Consider the following 23,607-nt stretch of genomic DNA (forward strand, 5'->3'; position numbering starts at 1 on the left):
TTCATAAAGTTTTGGAGCCAGGAACCCGGAGAAGCTGTACCTAGGAACACGTTCTAGGTAGGAACGAAATCATGAAACGTCATTCTTCGTCCTCGATCGTCATAAAACTTCGCACAAAGGCAAATTTAACTGTTTCAAAATCCATTTTCGTCTTCAACGTGAAGCCCGTCTACTGCCATTCACCAAATAATGCAACACGCACGCACCAGCGAATCCCAGTTCCCACTAGAACTGATAGAAGAAGTCAATAGAGCACGCGAAGAAGCCACCGAAGAGAGCAACACTTTACAACATACCGAACCTTGTGTTTATATTGTCGTCCACGAGAAGCAGCGGAGCCGTGATGAATCAGATTTCATAATTGAGGGCGTCTTTCACAGACTTACTTCGGCCAATGATCAGACGATGGATATATTCAAGACGCAATATCCCGATTACCCACGGTCTTGTTTCTATGCGCAGGGTACTTGGCAACTGATTGGAGAGAATTCGGTTGGCTGGTACGTGTCTAGGAATGGGACGTTATCTTTGGAAATCCATGACCATCGGAGGAATACTTGTCGGGTTTATGCTGAAAAGCATTACATTGAGTGATAATTACGAGGGAAGAGATTTTATTGTTTAATTTCATGCGCTCTTTAGACTTACTGAGAAATTGCGATGATAGCTACCTTGCTAGAGCTAGATTGGTTGATACTTCCACCTCGGCGATCTGCAGGATGGATGGTCCAAATTTCAATCGTAGCTGTGATTACCTAAACTGTCTATGTAGGGGAAATTTATGAAGGAGAATCAAAAGGTTTTAAGGAGGTCTCTCAATAATGAACGAGCTCCAAGTGGCTATCTCCGGCGTGTGTTGCACAGGAGCTCGTAAGCACGCGATTTAGATATGCTTCACCTTCTTTACTTTCTAGAGACTCGGTTACTGAAGACACCTTGGATATTTCTAGACAGTTTCATTATCATTGACAAGATGGTCTCTAGACTTTGTTGGGGTTTAGACCTTATGAACACGTAGTATACTACCTATGGTACCAAAACGGGGAAGGTATATCCAAGATATTAAGTTATTGCAGCACTCCAAAAACGAGATGGTAGAATTGCAATGAAAGCAATTTCACTAGAAGGATGCAGATATCGTATTTAATCCCTGACTTGAATTGCGCGTATGGTTCCCAAGGTGGCCGCTGTCAACTGGTGGACTTCCCCTATCAGCCCATTCGCATATCAGAGGAGGTCACGAGTGACGCCGCACACCCCTCTTGCCTTCTTTGCCCTTCCAATACCTCGCTTCGCGCCAGCCCCAAACATAATCCTCTCCATTCATCTTCTGATTATATCAAATTTAGCTCGCTAGGCCTCCCTGTCCTGATTGTGCATCCCCTTGGAGAATCCCCTGGTCCAAACCAGCGACCCCCCCTCCATCCTCACCGACCCCGACTCCGCCTTGAGCCTCGCCACAAAGTGGCTTACTGCTGCTTCTCCTCACTCAACTTCAATTATCCCGATTTTCGCGCCCTCTTTCCCCTCTGCCCTCATCAGTTCGATTATTCCTCCTCACACCGAACCTTGAACTCCTGACGCACAATTCCTACCGGCGTTCTCACTCGCACTCTACGAGTTTTAGCCCCCGCCGCCCAATGAGAGGACCCTGATCTCCTGTGGATAAAGATCGCACACACCATTCCCAGACCAGGCCGTCATGGCGCGACGGTACGAGATCGATGAGCTGCTATGGCTGCGCTCATCGCCTCTTGTCGCAAAACCTCCTGGCCTACCCCCGATTGAAGAATGGATGTATGTTTAAGACTTCCCTCCAACCTCGGCCACTCCGCATCCCCACAGCAAAGACTGACCTTATCACCCCCCTCTATAGGCCTCAACCTGACCCAACGACCCAAACCAAGCCACGAAACTCGCGTGATCCCAATAACCCAACTGAGACAACTACCAACAGAAGACCGAGCTTTTTTGAAGCTCGTCACATCTCCCGTGGCTCCAATTCAGGTAGGTCTTGCTCTTGGGTCCTTCGCTAACTGGTCATGGGCCAGTTTTGTTCGTGCGATCGATCTTGCTAACCCGGTTTTGATGTTCTAGAAGACATCATTCTTGGCCCTCCAAAAACTGCCTTTGCGTCATCACGAATTGGTGGGGTCGGTAAAGGGTCGTTTGACCTGACGGAACGGTCCGTGCGACCTGGCGATTCAGATGAGAAGAGTGACCGTTTCAATTTCCGCGACAAGTTTTTCAAAGATAAAGACGCCCCGGAGAGAGACTTGGAGCGCCGAGATGGAAAGCCTGCTGGCCTGAACGGCCGACGCGGGGAGAGGGAGGACTGGAATGCTGGCCGTCCTCGCCGTGGGCTCGGTCCAGACGAGCAGGACCGCAAGCCACGCCGCAATGGCGAGTTTGACCGATGGGAGAATAGAGAAAATGCGCGGGATCCAAACAATGATCGAGCAATCCGGGACCGAGACGGCCGCCCTGCAGCGAAGAAGGATGGCCAGCCGGGACGAGCCAAATTCGAAGGAAGCTGGTTCCGCGATGAGACCACCCAGGAGGTTGCCGATGCTGATGAGGACAAATCACAGCTACGCAACCGAGAATGGCGCCGTGATCGACACGGCGCAGACCGCGACTGGACCCGCGGTGCTAAACTTGAGCAAGAGCCCGAGTGGCTGGATAGCAATGACCGAGATGAGCCACGACGTGCACATACGCAGGAAGACTTTGAGCGTTGGAAGGAGAGAATGAAGGCTGGATCTGGTGCTGGTCAGCAGGCTCCAGCTCAGGAAGAGAAGAGAGAGTTCCCCGCAGAATCGCACATTGCTGCACAGCAGCCAGAGTCTCATGCTGCCGACGGGGAGGGTTTCGGCAGTTCTGGTACCCAGTTCATGCAAGACACCTCGATGGAACGCTTCTTTGGCATGCTGGGAGATACGAAACCCCACGTCCCCGAAATCAGCTCTCCAGTCGCCACTGAACAAACTCCCAAGAAAGACCTTCTAGCTGCCGGCATGAGCGCCAAACCCGGCAAATCCTCTCGTTTCGCTGGGCTGTTCAGTCCGCCACCGGAGAGCCCTGCGAAGGAACCTGAGCCTCAAGCACCTTCTATGGCCATGCTATTTGGTGGCGGTAGCCCAGCCAATGCACATGATGCTGACCAGGAAGGGTTCCAGCGTATTTTGAAGATGCTGGGAGGCGGGGGCAACCGGTCTAACAATGGCACTCCTCAACAGGGCGAGATGCTTCAGCAGTCGCGCGAATCCTCGATGGCGCACCCTGCACACCACCCACGCGTCATGCCCAACATGTCGTCTCCGAGAGATTCTCTCCCGCAGTCGGAGTACATGAGCCCTCATGAGAACCCTATGGGCCCTGCGGCTGGCAAGGATCCACAATCTCGCGAGAGAGAGCATCTGCTTCGGTTGATGCAGCAAGTCCGCGTTGGACCTCCCTCGGGTCTTCCACCCCAGCAGTCACCTCCGAATGCAGGCGTAGCCCCTCCCCCTGGCCTGATGCCCGAAATGATGCCTCGTCCTCCTCCTGGACTGGGTGCCCAGAAGACACCTTCCTTCCTCGATGACCCGGCCATCGCAAACATGCAGCGACCGGACAGTGAGCAGCTCCGTCGGCGCGCTCCTAACGGACCCCCGCCCATGGGATACTTCGATGATGTGCCCTTCCCTCCTCAGGGCGCCCAGGGACCCATGACTCCTGGTGGTTCTCGTCCTATTCAGGGCCTGAACCAGCCCCCAATGCCACTTCAGCGGCCTCCAGGACTGGACCACATGCCACCTCCGGGCTGGGCCGGTCAACACCCTCCCCAAGGCAATGGACCAAGCCCCATGGGCCCTCCTCCTGGTATCCCAGCGCCTAACCGCGGCTTCCCACCGGGTATGATGCCGATGCCCCCCCGTGGCCCCCCCACCCGGCATGATGCCACCGCCAGGATACATGGGTGGTCCGCCTCCCCCCGGTTTCCCTCATATGCCCCCTAACCCAGAGGCCATGATGGGAGTCGGTCCGGGTGGCCAGGGCCCATTTGGCCCAGGTGGTCCCGGTCCCCAGGGCCCGCCCCCTCATCCCGCCACCTCCTCGAGATGTTCGGCCAGCCCAACGGTGGTGACGGCCGCGGTGGTATGGTCGGCCCCGGTCAGTTCAGATAGAACAAACATGGCACGATGATCTTGATGCCTGCATTTAATCTATCCCATGTTTTTCTTTTATTGCTCAATGAAATATGTGACAATTTGGGCAAATATGTGGTGGACAGCATGCGGTGCAAGAGTTTCGTTTGTTTTCACCCAGCCTGGTTACACGGCAACGTTGCATCTTATCGAGAGATCAAAGTACATCTATTCTTATCTTTTCCTTCCTTGATGTATTCGCTGATGCCCATCTTCGGTACTATGATGCCTATGCTTGGTGCTGCTGCTTTTCGATAACCCTCAGCTCTGGCTCGTTCTGTGTTTTCCTTTTCGCTGCATACTATCTTCTGTTGCAGTTTTTTGATTGTCATTCTCCGATGTTCTCTATCCTCGAAAGGAGATGACATTGCTGTGTATCTAGTGCTGGCTGTGAACGAGTACATTGAGATGCAGTGATATGGTTGATAGGTCAAGTGGTGGATCAATTGTGAATCTATGATCCAGAGGAGGTTTGGAGTCTAAGATATTGGTAGACTCCCTCTTATTGTTGGAGATGGCTGGATAAATACAATGTGCCCATTACTTGATACAGAATCGGTGGTATTCACATTCACTTACTGTAATCCCATGTAGAATACGACTAATGATTCGATACTACGTACGGACCTAATGATTACCTTGCTTTGTTAAGAGAAAAATGCCCTGGTTTTTCCATAACAAATTTCCAGTCTTTAACGAGAAAGGGAACTGACTGGAGTCTAGGCTGTGCAGAACTCCCTACGCCTCCTTTTAACTGTCTTTCGAGATATACCTCTCCTTATGATTCAATAGTATCATTCGGAATAGTCTTCTATCTGACAATATAATACCTACAGAATTAACTACATACTTTGTAGATTTAATGAGATGACTCTTGCTTTAGGCATTCGTCCCTTCTACTGCGAGATATGAACGACTGCCCGTATGGCTAGGTAATTTTAGTATACGGCTAATGGAGAGAGGGTTAACATTGGCGGTTATGCTATGATATTCTATTTCGAAACTCCCTGATATATCCCGAACCAATGATAGGATTGATGGTTAATAGAATTTCAATAATACTGATATTTAATAATGTCTTTCTCTCCCACGAGCTATATACGCTCTCTGAATGGTGAACAGAAGTAAAATTCTATCTAGTCTCCATAGCTTAAGTACATCCTGCTCTAAAATATATAATATTCTATAACTCTAAAGACAGGACTCCTTGATTTACACCACGATGCTTCCTATAGGTTACCTATCTAATAATTTCGCGTGTGGCTCGATTCGCGTTCATTTTCTGATTCGAAATGAGATTAATAGTTCTCACAGGCACTTTAGAGCATGGAACATCCATCACATTCGAAAGGAATAGTCATAATTATACTAGCTTCAGCAAGACTTAGAGGGAAGATTCTGCTAGATTTATTATAGGCACCATGACATGATTCAGACTCTTAAGGGCACGGCGTAGGCATTATCATCCACGGGCGTCGAGTCAACAAACATCACGTCTCGTCACCTCACTTGAAAAAAAAAAACAACTCCTCTCTCCCTACCGTCTTGTTTGATAAAATTTTCGAATTTTCCATCCAAACCTCACGTTTTGATACCGTTTCATCGAAAATGGAGCCAGAACAGCAGCCAGGCAGTGGCGGCTCTCGCAGGGTAAGCCCTATTATCATCAACATGAAAAAAAAAACGGAGTTTGATATTGAAGGGAAACACAGAACGACATCATCCGTGACTCTTCATCGAGTCCGGAGCCGTTTCGACTACCTGCCGGTCCCGTACGCCGCCGCCGGCTACCCCGAACCCGTCGTCGCTCATGGAGATTTCGTATGCCTTCGACTCATCCCATGATCACTCGCTCACGAGCCCGCGATGGACAGCCCGTTTCCCAGCTTGCTCGCTTGTACGAGGCCAGTTCTCGAGTACTACGTCCCTCGACAACGATCGAGACGTCTCAGGGTAAGTTCATGAACATTAATATCCCTGCCAATTACCTGATGGCGAATGATACTCTCCCTAATGTTATACTCTAGCACCATACATGGCACCTGCTAGGAATATCACTGTAAACGAAGGACGTGCCTGAACCTTCAGGGAAGAAGTGGCTAACACGGAGACAGATGACAGTGACATCGACAGCGAGGCAGAGACTGATACCGGCTCTTTCCACGGTATTCTGCCTTCCACTCGTTGCCATGAAGGTCGAGGATGGTCTCCATGTCACCCACAGAGCCAACACTTTGCCATCTACGAAGATCCGTCAGGCCAGCCAACCCCCCAGGCTCTCACCCCAATCCTATATTCCGACTCAGATGAGGAGAAGGAGAACTCTTATGGCTCTTCTGAATCTGACGAGGAAGAAGCGAACGCCGATTCTACCTCCAGCTCTGATGAGGAGTGAATGCTTGTTCGACCTGATATCGAAACCGCGCAGTGGGGTATTGACACTGACGAGGTTGATCCAGACCGAGATATCACCGAGGCGGAGATCGCACTCCACGATCTCCAGGAACTTGGCGTTCTGGATCGGTTCAGTGGGAACGGACAAGACGACAACCCGGATATTGCCTGGTGAAGAGGACACGTCCAGGATCAAGCAAACATCCCTCTTCAAATGCAGTGTCTCACGCACCACCGGCGTCCATGACAATTATCACACTCGTGTTGCGTGTTGGTCGAGAGGATGAGATTGCGGATAAGGGCTGAGAAGGGCCGGGTGATATGGATTTATTTGTGGTATGGTCATTTGCGGGCTGCGCGTGGATTTGTGATGCTCCTAGGATGAATATCGCTTATGTATCTTTTATTCAATGATTAATGACTAATGTGTGTACGAGTATTATGGAATCTATTCAATATTCAGTCAGGGTCATTAGCTACGTAGCCAGTATGCTCTATGAAGCTGCATAAGCAGTTTAGTTTAGAATAAACATCAAAGGACTGTCATACAAGACCCAAACAGGCTTAATTAAGTCAGTATCCATTCTCCACTGGCACATCATTCTTTTTTACTTGTTAGATGAGCTAACATCTTGAAGGTTGTATTTAGTCCTTATAATTTTGTTAGATGTTCACTTAGAAAAGGTGCATTACAGACTAGCTAACTATTCCGCTGTCTATTTAGATGGTATTCAGGCTGGGTTCTCCTCTAATATCTCGACTTCCATTGGGTTTTATGCCATATCCTCTCTCTAACTACGAACCTTACCTCCTACTGATATAAGAACCCTGGCGTGTTGCCATTTTTCGCGCTATGTAGCAAGATATCATGTTAGCACTGGCGGTGATACAAGGTCAAATTGTAGTAACTGGGGATTATAATGGATCGTACTCATGACACTACGATGCTAAGCCTAATCAGAAACACCCCTCTATACAATGGTATAATGATACCAAGGTTATCCGCATTTGCATTATGTACCCATATATAGTGGGGTCCTATAAGCTTAAGCCTATGACTCAACCTTTGAATCATCTTATTAGTTATGCTTTGATAGATCACTCGAGAGATTTTTACTAGGGCTTTCTGAAAAGACCTTAGAAAGACCTTTGGAAAGACGTGAGAAACAGAGGAGATTTCTAACGAGGCATCAACCCGAAGTCTCACTTCGCTTATTCTCTTTCAACCTTCGACTTATACCATCCCCATCGTTTACTCGAACTTTTGCCCTCGCGTCCCTTTTACCTTCACGTACTGAACGGTCCGACATATACCTCTCCTAAAAGTTCTTTCCTCCCCTCCTCATCTACACTTAAATCTTTCTCCTACCTATCCATCCCTACCACCCGTCTGTTCTCTCTTTCCTAATTCCGTTCGATACTCAAACCCCCCTCCATCAGCCCCTGCTCTTATATCGCAACTCCTCGCTCGACTCTCTCGTCGTTCCATTTCTCTTATATCTCACCAACATCGGTAAGCTCTCCGACTCTCCGACTCTCTCTTCTCCAGCACCTTAAATCCTTTTACCTCTTCGGCGATTGAGATATATTGAAGTTCGCTCTTGCTCATCTATCTATACCCCTCCACTCTCTCTTTCCCAATTCCCTTTCGTACTCAACCCTCCCTCCATCAATCTTCTCACCTTCGTCAGTCCTCCTTCCTAACTAACAGGTCTAGGTTCCTAGTTGCCTCTCTCACTCTACCTCTCATATCTCTTCTGCATCGGCAATCTTGGCGACACTCCGGCTCTCTCTTCTCCAACACCGCGAATGCTCTCTCATTGCTCCTTCTGCTAACCAGACATCTCGTCCTTCTCTTCTACTCATACCTACCCCTCCAGCCATATAGGACTCAATTGTCTCCTTCCCAACTCTCTTCTATACCCAACCCTCCCTCAGTCAGTATCCTTACCTTTCACAGTCCCTTTTGCTATATCATAGCTCCCATCTAACTCTCCCGCTCTAGGTTCCCTTTATCCTATGACCCTATGCCTTTACTTCTTCAGTGATCACGACATCTTTAGCTTCTCGTCTGCTCACGTTAGACCCTCCTGGGCATCTACCACTCGCGTCTCTCTTTCCGATTTCCTTTCTATACCTAAACTTCTTTGGGTTAGTATTCGCACCTTGAACAATCCCCCTTACTATATCACGGGTCCCAATTCGACTCTGCTATTCCTTTTACTTTTCTAACTCTCCCATTCAGTTCCTCTTCCTCTGCCGCGGGCCCCTATTCGACTCTTCTATCCATTCCCCTTTCTTATATCTCTTCAACATCGGCAACCCTGACGACTCTCCGACCCTCTCTTCTTCGGTACGTCAAACTCTATCCATTCACCTCTTCGGTGGCCGAGAAATCTTGGAGTTCCCTTCTACTCCTTTCTACACCTCCCAGCTACACCTCCCAGCTACACCTCCCAGCCATCTTTCACTCAAGTCTCTCTTCCCAATTCTCTTCTATAATCAACCCTCCCTCCATCGCTATCCTTACCTTCATCACTCATACTTCCCATCCGACAGGCCCCCTTTGACTCTCCCATACTTTTATTTGTCTTATATTCCTTCTGCACAGGCAACCTCGTCAACTCTCTGACTATCTCTTCTTCAGATACCTCGAACATCCTTGGTCTCACTTACGAGAGCCGCCAAAGTTGATTAGGCTCTGGTAACACCCTTTCCACGGGTTATCAGAACTTCATCGCCTTTGCCATAATCCGAAAGGGTTTGACAAGTCATCAACCTCTTTTATATCCTACAACCCCACATTCGGTTTGTCAAATCCCCTACTTCTTGAGATTTGGTGCTCACAACAACTGTTTTATACTAACAAACAAAACAGCCCGGTTTGTACTTGATACGCCATCTTTTATATTAGAACATTACACTGACACATCACAGAAACTCCACAATTACGACCAGAATCGTCAACATGAGTGATGATACTGGAGATAACTCTCCCCCTCCAATGGGGGAGGGTATGACATCCATGGCATCCTTAACCCTCGAAAGCCTCAACTCCGCGGACGTAAATGCTAACATGACTCAAAATGAGCCATGGAAGGCAGACGTTGACCTTACTATGGATCTGAACAATGATCTCTCGGAGGCTCATGAAGGGGATGAGACTGCGTTTTCTCGCTTCGATACTAGGCTTGAACTTGCGGAAAATGATAGCTTGGGCCTAAGCCTCGAAGAAGGTTTGGTTAACTTTCAAGCGGTATACTCAGGGCCGCCGAGGCAGGGCAGACAAGCGTTCCAACGTGCTATTGACGACTTCACGACCGCCGAGTTAGTTACAGACTTGGATCATTCTACTGAAAATCAGGCATCCTTCCTATCCGAGGGGGGTCATGGTGCTCAAGGGCCATCCTGGGGAGATGATCAGTCTAACGGCCCGAGTTCCGAACGTCATGCCTCGCTTGATCATGGCAAACTTGTCGATCAGGATCCAAATGATATTCCACATAGTTGGAAAGATGAGTGTGATAACGAACAGTAAGTTATATTTATTTGGAGAATATGACAATATATCCTAATCAAACTTTATTATTAGGTACGGCCAGGCTGAACAGCGGTTCAAGCTTCTGGACAATCCATCGGCCAAGGAAAAGATCCTATTCACTAAGGCAGAGGAAGAAGAAGAAGAAGAAGAAGAAGAAGAAGAAGTGCCAGGCCATAAGATTCCTCAGAGCTGTTTTGTGAATAGCGAGGATCTACATGAGGAAGACGATGGGGCGCTTTTTGTTGAGGAAACCTTTGGTGATAATTTCCCCTTATCTAACGAACAGGCTGACGCCTCGGGCTCAAATTCCAAGCTCAATCAGATAAAAAAGAGAAGGCAAACGCCCTCTTTAAAGGAAAAGACTGCATCGATGGAGGTCGGTCTTCAACGATTGCTTGGAACGAAGCGACGTGATACCGAGCCTACCAATCAGACTGAGGGCAGCTCAAACCAGAGGGTTTCCCGACAAAAAACCAATCGATTCTCGGCCGAAGAGCTGGAAAGCATCTGGAGCTCTAGCAGTATAATTGCTAGTGCGAAGGAAAACGCGGCATTGCCTGAGATCCCGACTTTTACGAATACCGACAAGTCTAAGGCTCTGAATGAGCTTATTGCGAGCCTTCCAGATCTATCACCAGAGGATCAAGCGGCCGCCAAGTCTGACAGACAGCGTATTTTGGAAGCAACCCGAAAATTTGATCACAAACCCTCGAGCGATGGTGCAGGCGGTTGGAAGGTCAAGGGGTTGAAGACCAGCTTAAGTCACCATCAGGTAAGAAGAGCTATGTTCAACCCAACAATGAACCTATGATCTAACATTGGTATAGGTTTTAGCTGTTGGCTGAATGGTATGCTACCCGTCAATGACCTGGAGACAATATTTACTGATAGAATTCTTAGCGAGAGCGGGAGCGATCATGCACTGAGCCTTTCGGGGGACTGCTGTGTGACGTTATGGGGTTTGGGAAAACGGTGACATCTCTTTCTACCATCTTGGATGGAAGACGTGTGAACCAAGATGAAGAGAAAGCCCCTACCTTGATTGTCGTTCCACCCGGAATGATCGGCCACTGGTAAGTATGGCTGAGCTGCGACCAATGTCAACAAGTCGGCTAATGGATCTGGACAGGGCGGATCAAATCACCAGGTTTTTCGACACCGAGATATTTGGAGCTGTCCATGAGTATCAAAGCAGCACGAGAATGAGTCAACAAAACAATCTCGAGGTCATGCGACGAGTTGACGTGGTGTAAGATCGTCCTTGAGCACTCACTATATTAGCATTCTATTGAAGCTAATTTGGCATAGGCTTGCCTCGTATGAGCATGTACGGCGGTCTTACCCAACGCCAAAGGTACCAGCAGGGCTTCAGTCCCCGGGCGAAATCAGAGAGTGGTGGGCCGCCTTCTTCCAAGAGCATGTGGGTGTTCTACATAAGATGAAATGGCATCGAATCATTATTGATGGTACGTATTGGATATTTGTGTGCATTCTGGAAAAGTTGACTGAAAAATGTTTAGAGGGCCATGTAATCAAAAACCGTGACTCTGCCACATCGATAGCAATCCGAGGACTCATCGGAACTCATAAGTGGGTTGTGACTGGAACTCCTCTGCATAAGTACGTCCAAATACCCAGCAGGTTGACCTTTGCTAACGTTCTAAGCTGCATCGAGGAAATGTATCCGTATTTCAACTTCATTGGGGCTCCACGCTGTGCTAATATCGATGACTTCAAGCATGAGTATTGCGATGTAAGAGAATGGCTCCCCTATGCGCGTTGCTTACGTCCCACACGCCTTTCAATGTGAACTTTCTGACGCTTCTTTTGCATACAGGGGAAGAGGAACTCAAGGAAGCACCTCATTGACACTCTGAAATTGATCCTCCATCGAAAAACGCATGAAAGCAGGCTATTTTCTCGGCCTATCCTCAAGTTACCAGGGGTGACTTTGAAGGAAGAGAATGTTGAGCTCTGTGAAGCTGAAAGGATCTTGTACGACAAGATCATGCTGATCTTCATCGAGAATTTCAATAAAATATCCCGTGGTCTAATCTTTGATGCTAAAATAGTCGCAGACTCTGGCCCGGAAACCGAGGTGCGCCAATGGGGGTGCATTTTGACCATGTTCTTGAAGCTGCGCATGTTTACCAGCCACCTGCTTACGGCTCAGGATATAGTCCAAGACGCGTTCAACGAAGATACCATAAATGCTCTGAAGAAAACAACGGATAATGCATCGGAGCAGATCACCAGAATGCTTATCTTTGCAAATAATGGGGGTTCAATTCCTGTCGCAGAAAGGGACTCTCTGGAAGATGAGATTGCTCCGTTGAAGCCCACAGGAAACCGAGAAAAACTGATCAGAGAATTCCGTGAGTTTATGGAACAACTCTACAGAGAGGAAAGGTGGCAAGATAGCAAGGAGAGACATGACTGCCCTCGTTGCGGAGGTATCCCGGTCCAGGCCATAATCACCTCCTGCAAGCATTTGTACTATGCAGAATGTTTTGACCAACTTCCGGACGAAGATGGAATGCTTGGGAAAGAGCAGCGACTATGCAGCAAATGCCCGGGACCGATAACTGAGGCTGCCTATTATGGGGTTTTCGACAGAGTCAACCCAGAGGGATATGAATCTTCAGTGTCAGCGGGCCCATCTACTGGGACTAAGCGAAAACGATCCGACAAAGCCGAGAGATCCCGAGGATCCAAGAAGTCGAAGAGTACTTCAAATGGTACTTCAAAGAGAGTACGGTCATCCATGATGTTCGGCCGGCCCGGATCTCAACCCGACGACGCTGCAGATGAGGATGCGTCTGACAAGGAGGAAGACTGGATTCCAGTCATTGGGGAGACGACACCTAGTGCTAAACTCACAAGGCTCTGCGAAATACTAGTTCGATGGATTGATGAAGATGCAAATGTCAAGATCCTCATCTTTACCCAATTCTTGGACACAGTCCGGTTGCTGAAGTTGATGTGCAACCAGAAGGGCTGGGGCTCTACCACGGTGAGTACTCCATTCACGCCCCTAAACTTAATATCTCACTAACGCTACAATGATAAGTTGACTGGAAAAATGGCTCCTATTGCCCGCGAGAAGAGCATCTTCAAATTCCGCGACGACCCAGAGATTCAAGCCATGATCTCCTCATTCAAGACAGGTGGCGTCGGACTGGACCTTTCTATGGCAAACAAGTGCATTCTCTTGGATCTGTGGTGGAATGAAGCTCTGCAGGAGCAGGTAAGTGAACTGCCCCTGTCAGCATGCCGAACTACCAACTGACATGGACCAGGCATACGGTCGCCTATACAGAAAGGGGCAGAAGCGGGATGTTGAAATCATCAAAATCGTCGCTACGGGGACCATCGATGACGTCAAAATGCTTCGACTCCAGAAGGACAAGACGAAAGCCATCCAGAAAGTAATCAGTCGCCCAGTGCTTGAAGACCGAGCTGGTGTCGAAGAAATTCTGGAAACCTTCGGCACAGTCACTATTATGGAGGGAGGGGGATTCCGGATTGAACCTAACGTCGAAGCATGATCAACAGGATATCACGGGGGAAATGCAGCGGAAAGCAGATACGGTATTCGGCGTGGACAGCAGGTTTCAGGTTGCGTTCTTTGATTTTTCGGTTTCTTCGGCGGGGGGATGAGGATGATGCCGATTTGAGATTGGGTTTTCTGTCTTTTAACAGGATGATGATCTCAACACAGATTGACAATTGCTAGCACTAGTTGAGTTCATAAGCAGGCATTCTCGAGCATCGTGCTCTGTCGAGGCACTTGTGATGCAATCAAAGCTGGACACTGGGTCGGAAACCCATGGTGATATGGTGATATTTACAGTGCATTTAGCAGCAAGTTTCACAAATTGAAAACCATTTGTGCTTTATTTCGTGAAAAGTATCGCATGTTATGCCATAAAAGTACATCATTAGGAAACCGTCCATTCCGAATACAAAAATCCTTAATTAACGCCTCCAATGGAACGTGTTTCGGGTATCATGATAATGCAGAACAAAGTACAAAGTCGGCCATCAAAGTAGATCATCAGGCAGTGATGGCCGAAGGGGAGCTGAGCTCCTCGGTGGAGATATGGATGTCGTTGTTCACCACATTGAAAGATTTGGGAACCATGGAATCGGCGCCGAGATCTTCCACAGGCAGCGCAGTCTGATCAGGAGTTGATACGCTGGTTGCACGAGACGTGGTGGAATCGGCGTCTGTTACCGTGGACGTAGTCGACATGTTTTCAGACATGGTGAAATTAGACACCGATTCGGAGACCTCGGAACGGACTGATTCCGGCTTCGCAGTTCCATCCAAGGGCACCGAGGTCTTCGTATCGACTGCCTCGTAAAACAGCATGAAAGCACCCCCTGGGACATGACATGGCCTTCGCTGACCATCTGCACGTCATCGTCACTGAGTCGATACCAGCGCTCTGGCTTCTCCTTGTCACCCTCCGCCTGCAGGACCTCGTCAGGGACTGGCGCAGGAAAGATGGATGTGGGGTATTTGCGATAGCAGATATAATGACCGTTTTCGTGGCGGCCATAGTGTGTAATGATGGCACGGAGTTCGTATTGTCTGCTAGGCATGCGGATTGCCTCGCCAGGTTGGGGAAGCATTGACTCCGAAGGGTCGGTAACCCAGCGTTCGGAGGGTTCTTCAGACTCACTAGTAGGCTGAGTTCCAAGACACCAGTCATTCAAATCAAGGTTCTTGGGGAATTTGACTGCTGCATAGTTTTTCTTCAACATCCCCGTCATCTCATCGAACAGGCTGCGATTGATGTGGACGACCAGACATTGAGGTGCCCGAGCTATCACAGCCTGGCGAGACTTGGTAGTAGTCATTCGGTTCTTGGAGGGTATGTGGCATTTGTTTGCCAGCGTCTTCTCGGCAAAATCGTCCTCCTCAAGAGCAGTTTGTACGGCTTCGAGACGTGTCTGCGCGGATGTCTTCACAGCATCTGAAAGGCCGGGCGACTGTAGCTTGTCCGCTTCATCTTCATAAGACATACTTCCAAGGAGGTTCTTCAGCTGGTCCCGTGCTCGTAGCAGAGTACACTTGGCACACTCCACACCCTCGATGGGCTCCAGTGTCATATACTGATCTAGACATTCACGAATGTCGTACTCATATTTAGCTCCGAGAGGAACTGTAAGGCAGTTGAAAGGGATGAGCGAGAGCCCCTCTGTCCATCCACACTTCATGCACCCGACCCGCTGGGCAAGTAAGCCCTCGAGCGGATTGCGAAAAGAAGCCTTCTCGATCGCTGATAGCACATTCTCGTCGACTGCCGTTGTATCCACGCAAATTTCTTTCAGAATGTTTTCCTCCGGCCCGGCCATTTTCAGACCCATGTTCCTCGTGTCCCCTCGCGACGCTCGTTGGATTTCAATGTCGACCTGATCCACCAACTTGGAGAAGTATTCCTGCGCATCCTGCTGTTGCCAGCTACTCATCGACTTCAGGTCCGAAGGAATCCAAAGCTTATGTCCATGGTTTGATGCACTGTTCAGAAGGTCGATGATGCCTTTAAGCGCCTGGTGTGTCGAGAACGGGTTCTTCTCTCCCAGAAGATGGACGTTACGCCCCAAGAATGCCGAGAGCGACTTTAGCGACGCCAGACCCTGGATTATACTGTTCTGATAGCAAGAATTATCCCAGTTGCCGAGACCTGGAGGGATGGCGTCTTTGTTGTTACCCAGGAGAGCGCTGCCAATTCCGGAAAGGGATCGGGATCGCGGGAAGAATGGGAAAGAGTTGTTATCCAAGCCCAATATCCGTTGCATAGACTCGCTCTTTTCATGGAAGGACAATCCCGAGGGGCTCGAGGGGGAGGAGTCGGACGGCGACATGCGGGAATCTAATGCGACGAGGACCCAGGACGGGGTAAGATAGACGAACACGTTCCAGAGCGACCGTATAAGGGAAACCGGAGCGAGGCCAAAATGATCGAGAAGTAAGTAAGTACAGAATATGGCGATTATCGTGTATGCTAATTCTTGGTGGTTCCGCAGGGCCGTAAATGGTGTCTCATCGTGGCTGCTCTGACTTGCGTAATGATGAATGGGGCCGCTCGAGAAGATGTCAGCTCCCTGTCTATGAGCATTCATGGCGGAATGAGAGATCAGGCGAGCCGCAGGCAGCAGGAGATAGACCTGTGTAGCATGGGCCGAGTGGGTATGGTGGTGAAATCGCGGAGAGCGCAGTTCGAGGAAAGGGAAAGGTGGAGAAAGAGGAGCCTCTCGATTTGTATACGGTCATTATTAATTTCCACCACGCGCCAGAACTGCGCTTTGGGCTGGTCCCGCCCGCCGTAAAGTTTTTTTTATCGATAGCAGGACGATCCCCACACACAACTTGACTATCTCTTCCATCTCTTTTCAAAACACATCCCACAATGGCCAAGAACAAGCGTGAGTTTGAGACATATTTTGCGACTTATTGATTAAATTGGCAGAAACTAAATTCTTGCAGCAAAGGCGAATAACACTCGTGCAGCCCGGCGGGGCGCCTCCCCAAGTCTCGACTTGGATAAGTCTTTGACCTCTTTACCTCGAGCCGAGTCTCCCACCGTCCAGCGTCCCTCCCTCTTAGTCGATCGCGCAAATGCTGGTGTTCAAAAGAAGAAGAGCAATGGCAAGAAAATATCAAAAGCCCAGCGCTTGAGACAGCAGAAGGGCATGGAAAGGGCCGAGGCGGTCCTAGACCAGCTGGAGATTAAAAAAGCCAAGAGTATCACCCGAGCAAAGTCCATAAAAGAACGAAGGGTATGCGAAAAAAAAAATTGCCTATGAACTGTGATCTAACTATGGTATTGAAAATATGCTGACGGAATCCCTCCTTTTCTAGGGTGATTGGGAAGAAATGAACAAGAAATCAACCGCGTTCGCCGCTCTCCAACAAACCCAGGAAGTCGACGACGACGAAGATGATGATGATGATGAAAACGACGATGCCATGGCAACTGAGCAACTAGACCCCAGCAATCCTATGATGGCCAGCATTTTCGCGCCCCAGTCCACGAATACGGTATCCAACCCCGTCGCAGCCGCATCTGCGCCCACGGACGAGTACGACGAAATCACCTGAACGCAACAACACATCATAAAAGACCGACCCAATCTGGGGAGACTATTTCTTCGGCCTGAGCTGGTTGATCATGCGCTCAATTTCAGTACTTGCAGGACCGGACGCTTTAGTCCGGAGGAGTTCGAGGGTGTTCACGTCCTTGGCCTTGTGCGCCTCCTCTCCCGCCTTGACAATCATTCCGCACTTGACCCACATTTCTATCCGGTCGGCGACAGGAAGATGTGTGCACTTGGGGACGAAGATCGAGGCAAGCTTTGTGTTTCCGGCGCCAAGGATCTCGTTATAGAAAGGCTATACCCGCTCGCATCAGCGCGCATCCAAAAATAAAAAGGAAAATTCAACAATCTTACCTCCCATCCAATTGGAGATTTCTTGACTTTGCCAATCTCCTCCAGCTCTCCCCAGTCGCGTTTAGCCACCAACGCGCGGAGCCTTAACCACCAGAATGCCTTCTCCGGCATCTTGAATTCACTCTGCAGCTTCTGTGCTCTTTTACCGTAGCCAGCTCGGACCAATCTGTAGATAGTCTCGTTCAAACTGAGACCGAAATATTCACTGTGATCAGCGAGATCTTTGTCGAGGGACTCTTGAACTTTCAGAAGCTGAGAAGCCTCGGAGACTAATTTCTGTTGCAACATCACGTTCGGGTCTTTGGAGTCCGACAGGAGCCGCGATGCCTGGTGGAGTTTCTCAGTTTTGCGTTGCGGCTCTGTCTCTCGTAGAGCCTCCGATAATAGGACGTTGGATCCTTCCATTGGCCTGTCGTCTTGGTAGTAGAGATCCTTGAGTAGCTCAGTATCTTCTCCTCGTGCTGTGGTCTCGACCAATGCTGAGGCCATAGGGCGAGTGTTAATCATTCTGAAGAAGCTTGCAAGGGGAAGCTTGCCCTTCAGGTGAAGGAGAACATAGTTCACCAGGTCATCATCACCACTCTCGATTGCTTTGTCGAGAGCAAGTTCATCTTCTTCCATATTCAGCAGGAGAGGGACTTGTTTACCTGCCCGCGGCTCATGGTTCAGTAATTGAGTGGCCAAGTGCGATCGACCTTCATCATAGGCCGTCTGGGCAATGACCTCGAAAGAAATTCCTGGCTTCCCTTCCAGCCTTTGAACAATCAGTTTGCACACGGCTTCATCATCGACTGTTGAAACCCGGACCTTTTGACTAGCCCAGTGAACATAAATTCTGTCTGCGGGGATTTGAAGATACTCAGAGACCCGAATAGCAAGAAGATACTGGTGACGACTGATGAGTCTTTCAATGAGTCCTTCTGGGGTCAAGCGGAGGTATTGCTCATATGATATTGGCAGACCGATCTGGTAATCTCTGGCAGCAGTGAGAACTCTCAGTTTCTCAGTCATCTCAACAAATTCATCGCTGTTGTAAAGCTCCAATACCGATTTCCCAAAGGATGCAGCTTTCAGAAGCCGCTTCTGCCAGTAGGCATCGAATTCTTGACCTGCAGCTTTGATGCAGGCATCGACTGCACTAGGGAGACTAGAACGAATACGCTGGATATTCTCGTCGGCTTTGGGCGACTTCTTTTCTAGTTGATCAACAGAATCAAGAAGGACTGAGGCAGGCGATGAAGAGCCGAGTCGGAAAATTTCTGCCGTTACATCTGCATCCTGTCAGTATAGTTTCATACATGGGAGATGGCGCTTCTGACCGGAAACCTTGTGCAAGAACTCGCAAGTATCATTAGTGAGGAGTCGCACGCCGTCAAATTCAGGGATGACATGCACCCGTCCATCATAGTAATACCTATTTGCAGATATCCTAGTTAGTAATTGGACGAGATTATGCGAGGTGTAATCCCTACTTTGATGCCGCGCCGTTAGGCCCAACAAGGTGGATCTCATCCTCCCACGCAAGAAGAACAGCATCGTCGCCGCACCAGTTCACACTACTGGGTGCCACGCGAGACTTTGAGTCATATTCACTGAGTTTGTTCTGGAAGTCGTTACTGACAACCCATAGCTTTCCTTCTCCCGTGAACAATGCCACAAAGCGACCCGTGGGTGACACAGTGACATGCTTGAATGGGCCATCTTGCAAGATCTTGTCTTCCGCTTCCGTAGAATCGACCAAGTAAACGGTCTTATCGACTGCGAGCAGTACCTCCACAGACCGGGAAAGTGTCTGGGCTGGAGGGATCAACGACCAGGATGACACCTCGCCCTCGGGACACGGCGCTAGTAGCCTTGGTCGTGGCTCGTCATACTTGGAAACAGCAATCAGCTGGTTGTTAGACAGAAGTGCCACAAGACCGGAGGCCCAAAACTGGCAGGCTCGGACGCCGTATTCTTCTGCTCCCTGGATATCGTCAGTTAGGCAGACTCAAAAAGAGAGTGAGACCAAGATTTACTTACATTTCCCAAGGAGAACGAAGTAAATTCACCGTCAAGGCCAAAGTAACGGCGGACAGTGCCGTCCTCGGACACCACTAGAAGCTCCTCTTTGTCGGACCAGCCGAGCCCACGGACGGTAGCTTGCTCCCACTAATCTACAATCAGTACATACACTCAGAATTTGTTTCTCTAGGAGATGGACAAACATTAATGCGATTGATCTGCTTCCCTGAGCAGGAATAAATGTCGATACTGGACCGGGAGGCCTGGCTGTCCCGCAACTGAAATGGTTTGCTCTCATCACGATAAAGCGCTCCACAAAGCCTCAGCTATAGTCTCACTTTGCGATTAAAACTGGGTCATACCTATGGCTCCCCCATAAGGGGCACCCGCGACGATGTAGTTCTCTAGTTCAACGTCCTCGTCGAAGACAGCGTCATAGACGGGGATTTTGCGGTAGAAGCTGTCGCCAACCTTCTCCCAGTTGGCGAGAGGGTTTGAGGGCGCCATTTCTGGGCAATAATTGTCAAAGACGAGGGCCCTGGAAAGATCATCAACCCATGCCCCGTGTTGTTACGGTGGTTGGGTGTTGGCTGGCGAAGCTCCGCGGCTCCCACGGGGAAACCACGCTAGTCTTATTTAGGTCAGTTCCATGCCCTAAATCTCAGGCCGCAATTCTGCATCTCATGCCCGCATCCGCCTCGAAAACAACCTGTGACGCCATCCGACTTCGCCGAAAGAGACTCGGCAAGGGCTCTGTGGCCCATGGATCTTCAGAATGGATGATACCAGACTTGAAGAATTTGTGCGACAGCTGTCTGATCTTGAAGTCGCGCTTTTCCTCTCTCTGGTTGCGCGCGAACATTGCCTCATTGAGACCACGGGTGACCTTATTGACGACCTCGCCAAAGAACTAGCCTTGGTATGACAGATTCCTCTGAATGAACGTGGAATTTTGGCTAATGTGGCTCTAGATATGCTCACGCACTTTTGATCTTTCATATTCCATTCTTGATTGTTCCACGGAAACCTCCATTGAGGACTTCCATGATGAGATCCTCACCGCTGATGCCCGCAAAGGACAAGAGCGGTCGTCATATTTCAGATTGAAGACTGGATCTGTGTGTATTCATTGCTCTATGATGGATCTTTGAATGACCGGCTAACCAATAAAGTCGAGTAACCTTTCGACATACATGACACCACGGGAGCGCGATCAGAGCAGGTCTCCAGCCCCAAGAAGCACCGCCGATGAAATCAATGTTGTCAACATTGTCATTGCTAAGAACTTCAATCTCGTAGATGATGACATCCAAGTCCAGGCTCTACAGGTTAGTCTTTGGTCGTCGATAAGGGAACGGTACTCACAATCTTCACAGTTAATGCGAGCCCGAAGGTTAGCTACGGAGCCAGGAATGTTAAACGCACCCACGGACTTCCTTTTCATACCACTGGTAGTAAGGGAGTCTGACCAGCTTGACCCACCATTAAATACTCATTTGGTAGGTCTTTTTCCGCTTTTACATAGACCGTCTCGTTCTAATGTTATCTTGGCAGAATGAGCATCTTCTCGTCTCTCATTTCTACAACTGGGTAGATGGCTTCGTGTATCATGAGGAAGATGAATGGTTATCCGACAGCCAATTGTCGGCTTCCTCGGTAATTCACAAGCCAAAGCACCAGCAGAAGAAAACCGCAAAAGTCGATGAAACAGTAAGTTTATCTTTCCCTCTCCAATGTGGGTGACTAAACCTCAACCTCGTCTTAGGTGATGGATAAGCTACGAGAAGCTAGTGAATCGGTCACTACAAGCGCAGAAATTGTCCGATACATTCAAGATATCGTTGTCTTCTTACGTCTGAGTCGCGCCGTCGGTGGTGGGATTTCTGCCAAGGCGAACTTTCAGCTCGCCCGATTTGCAGAGTCAGTCGGAGTTATTCCCCCTACTGCCCACTTTACTAACTCCCTCTCATAGATTCCTCGCACCTTTACACGGAATAGATTATCTTACTCCTTCAATCGTGGCTCTCGCCGCGAGAAAGGTGTTCCGACATCGTATCGTCGTCACGGCTCCTGGTCAAGATCGAAGTTTACAGTATGGGAGTGATATGGTGGCCGTTTCCCATGTCCTGGCAAATGTCACACCGGATTCAATCTTGGATGGCATTTTGGAGCTGGAGCCTCCAATTTGATGAATAGGCCATGCGAACGTTCTCGTCCCTCCCCTGTGGCGTGAGACACGTTTCAGGTCGTTTGTATCAGTTAACAGCATTCAAAATACCCCTCTAGCCAATAGAAACTGTTTCTCCTTGATGCATGGCGGATTTAGACTAACGAAACACTTGGCAGTTCGTACGTAGGTTCAGGACATATGACTACCAAAAGAAGGCGAGAATAGATCCTCCATGGTTATAGTTCACAAACTCCACTCCAATCTACGAAAGAATATGGACCTTGTTTAGCGAAAGCGCACTTATACAATAAGGCTCAGCGAAGCTCCTCCAGAAGTATATAGACGACAGTGATATCTGTTAAACAGGGGTTGTATCCGATAACCCACCAAGAGTGATTGAGAGCAGACTATGCGGTCTCTCGATGTCCGTTATCGCCCAGTGTACGTGGCCTCAACCTCAAAAACAGATCAGGAGGTGTGTACTTCTCTTTCTTCTGTTTATCTCCATTTGCGCCTGGTTGAGCGCCAGCATCCAAGCATCGCTCTCCGTGACCGTGGGCCCCGTCATTTCCATACCAGGAACTCTCCATGGCCTTGGAGTATGTGCGCCATTCTGTGAGGACAACGTCAATCTCGATCTTGGTATCGCCAACCAGCGCGTCCATCTTGATGTCATTCCTGTCATAGCCGAATGGATCTTCCAGTTGTGAACCAATACCCTCGATGCCGTACAGAGTGAATATCACCAGGCAGACAATCGGGATGGCCCACCAACCCATCTCGTCGACCATTGCGAATGGTAGGACACACCCGAAGAGGGCCAGGACCTGTTTCTGGTGGATGCTTCACAATATAATTTAGCATTTGCAAGTCATGGAACCAAGCATGAAAACTTACAGATGAGCCACTGGCATCGGAGTCAGCTTAATCGTCTCCATTTTCCCATACGCATCCAAAAACGTGTTCAGCTGTGCCTGCATTTGACTCGCGCCGGGCGCATTGAACCAGCCGCGGTCTTCACCGCGCTTGATAAACCCATCGACGAAAAAGGTAAGTTGATACGGGAGCCCAAGTCCCTCGTCTTCGTGGCCCTCCAATCCAGCTGGGAGCAACCCCGCGTAGTCAGGGTTATACGCCGCGGTGCCGCGCTCATCCACGTCATTTCCAAACGCACCGCCAATGGCCCAGGCTGCTCCCCATTCAGCACGCAGGTGATTCTTCACTGCGAAGGGGATAGCCATGAGAATACGGATGGTACGTTCGATATCCTCGCGCTCGGCGAGTGTGGGAGGGCCACGGGTTGAGCTGTAGCTGTTAGTGACAATGGTACGGGTCAAGTTTCGCAAGCAGGTGTTCATCGTGCTCATGGCATTGCGACCGTCCCAGAACCTATTGTACGACGTTTGATTGCGGAAAACGAGCATCAAACCCACGACGATAGAGAGTGACGGGATCTAGAGATGTATTAACAGGTGGTCTCCTCCGAGGGATTTGGGTAATCTTCGTACGATGGTAGTCGGAAGTCCGACAGTCTCAAAAACATAAGTGTCAAGGTAAACGACAAAGGCCGTGAAGATGGCATGCAGGAAAACTGGTAGCAGGATCTGCGCGTGGATAGCGCCCTTGATGAAGCGGAAGACAAGCGGCCATCTACATCGAGTTGTGAGTTACATTTCTCAGCCTCGGGAAATTCAGCGTCCTACCTTCTTGGCTTCTTTCGCGACGACAACAGATGCGGGTGTGTCAACCGCCGTTGGTGGTGTCGCCCCTGCAGAGAGGTGTTTTGGCGACTCAGCGTCGGGGTGGTTGGCTCACTGAAGACTAAGCGCATCGTGTCTCCGGGTGGA

General features: G+C 49.3%; 9 protein-coding genes across 9 annotated transcripts; 5 read left to right on the top strand and 4 right to left on the bottom strand.

Annotated features, from left to right (window-relative positions):
• Window positions 1–1,702: 1,702 nt before the first annotated feature.
• On the top strand, window positions 1,703–4,169 carry N7496_006706 (uncharacterized protein; the record flags this gene model as incomplete). The annotated part of the gene is made up of 5 exons (XM_056699635.1): window positions 1,703–1,797; window positions 1,877–2,007; window positions 2,098–3,897; window positions 3,953–4,024; window positions 4,072–4,169. 5 exons carry the CDS (start codon window positions 1,703–1,705, stop codon window positions 4,167–4,169), a joined length of 2,196 nt encoding a protein of 731 aa, XP_056555048.1.
• Window positions 4,170–5,798: 1,629 nt separating this feature from the next.
• N7496_006707 (uncharacterized protein) lies at window positions 5,799–6,585 on the top strand (the record flags this gene model as incomplete). Its single annotated transcript, XM_056699636.1, has 3 exons — window positions 5,799–5,840; window positions 5,932–6,143; window positions 6,312–6,585. 3 exons carry the CDS (start codon window positions 5,799–5,801, stop codon window positions 6,583–6,585), a joined length of 528 nt encoding a protein of 175 aa, XP_056555049.1.
• Window positions 6,586–9,552: 2,967 nt separating this feature from the next.
• On the top strand, window positions 9,553–13,673 carry N7496_006708 (putative SNF2 family helicase; the record flags this gene model as incomplete). Its single annotated transcript, XM_056699637.1, has 10 exons — window positions 9,553–10,118; window positions 10,177–10,897; window positions 11,026–11,198; window positions 11,255–11,374; window positions 11,434–11,591; window positions 11,646–11,745; window positions 11,791–11,878; window positions 11,963–13,138; window positions 13,196–13,372; window positions 13,425–13,673. 10 exons carry the CDS (start codon window positions 9,553–9,555, stop codon window positions 13,671–13,673), a joined length of 3,528 nt encoding a protein of 1,175 aa, XP_056555050.1.
• Window positions 13,674–14,182: 509 nt separating this feature from the next.
• N7496_006709 (ubiquitin-specific protease UBP1) lies at window positions 14,183–16,257 on the bottom strand (the record flags this gene model as incomplete). The annotated part of the gene is made up of 2 exons (XM_056699638.1): window positions 14,183–14,485; window positions 14,539–16,257. The coding sequence occupies 2 exons, from the start codon at window positions 16,255–16,257 to the stop codon at window positions 14,183–14,185; spliced, it is 2,022 nt and encodes a 673-aa protein (XP_056555051.1).
• A 287-nt stretch (window positions 16,258–16,544) lies between these two features.
• N7496_006710 (Alb1 domain-containing protein) lies at window positions 16,545–17,236 on the top strand (the record flags this gene model as incomplete). The annotated part of the gene is made up of 3 exons (XM_056699639.1): window positions 16,545–16,560; window positions 16,622–16,914; window positions 16,997–17,236. The coding sequence occupies 3 exons, from the start codon at window positions 16,545–16,547 to the stop codon at window positions 17,234–17,236; spliced, it is 549 nt and encodes a 182-aa protein (XP_056555052.1).
• Window positions 17,237–17,278: 42 nt separating this feature from the next.
• Window positions 17,279–20,097, bottom strand: vp16 (tethering complex subunit VPS16; the record flags this gene model as incomplete). The annotated part of the gene is made up of 7 exons (XM_056699640.1): window positions 17,279–17,527; window positions 17,587–18,857; window positions 18,906–19,000; window positions 19,059–19,552; window positions 19,609–19,737; window positions 19,794–19,900; window positions 19,953–20,097. 7 exons carry the CDS (start codon window positions 20,095–20,097, stop codon window positions 17,279–17,281), a joined length of 2,490 nt encoding a protein of 829 aa, XP_056555053.1.
• Window positions 20,098–20,365: 268 nt separating this feature from the next.
• Window positions 20,366–21,779, top strand: N7496_006712 (uncharacterized protein; the record flags this gene model as incomplete). The annotated part of the gene is made up of 7 exons (XM_056699641.1): window positions 20,366–20,509; window positions 20,562–20,708; window positions 20,763–20,918; window positions 20,967–21,089; window positions 21,145–21,300; window positions 21,356–21,510; window positions 21,563–21,779. 7 exons carry the CDS (start codon window positions 20,366–20,368, stop codon window positions 21,777–21,779), a joined length of 1,098 nt encoding a protein of 365 aa, XP_056555054.1.
• Window positions 21,780–22,167: 388 nt separating this feature from the next.
• On the bottom strand, window positions 22,168–22,551 carry N7496_006713 (uncharacterized protein; the record flags this gene model as incomplete). Its single annotated transcript, XM_056699642.1, has 1 exon — window positions 22,168–22,551. The coding sequence occupies one exon, from the start codon at window positions 22,549–22,551 to the stop codon at window positions 22,168–22,170; it is 384 nt and encodes a 127-aa protein (XP_056555055.1).
• A 102-nt stretch (window positions 22,552–22,653) lies between these two features.
• Window positions 22,654–23,591, bottom strand: N7496_006714 (uncharacterized protein; the record flags this gene model as incomplete). Its single annotated transcript, XM_056699643.1, has 2 exons — window positions 22,654–23,149; window positions 23,464–23,591. 2 exons carry the CDS (start codon window positions 23,589–23,591, stop codon window positions 22,654–22,656), a joined length of 624 nt encoding a protein of 207 aa, XP_056555056.1.
• Window positions 23,592–23,607: the final 16 nt, after the last annotated feature.

Source organism: Penicillium cataractarum, assembly GCF_028827025.1.
Source record: "Penicillium cataractarum strain IBT 29864 chromosome Unknown utg000005l, whole genome shotgun sequence".
In the NCBI taxonomy this organism is placed as follows: Eukaryota; Fungi; Ascomycota; class Eurotiomycetes; order Eurotiales; family Aspergillaceae; genus Penicillium; species Penicillium cataractarum.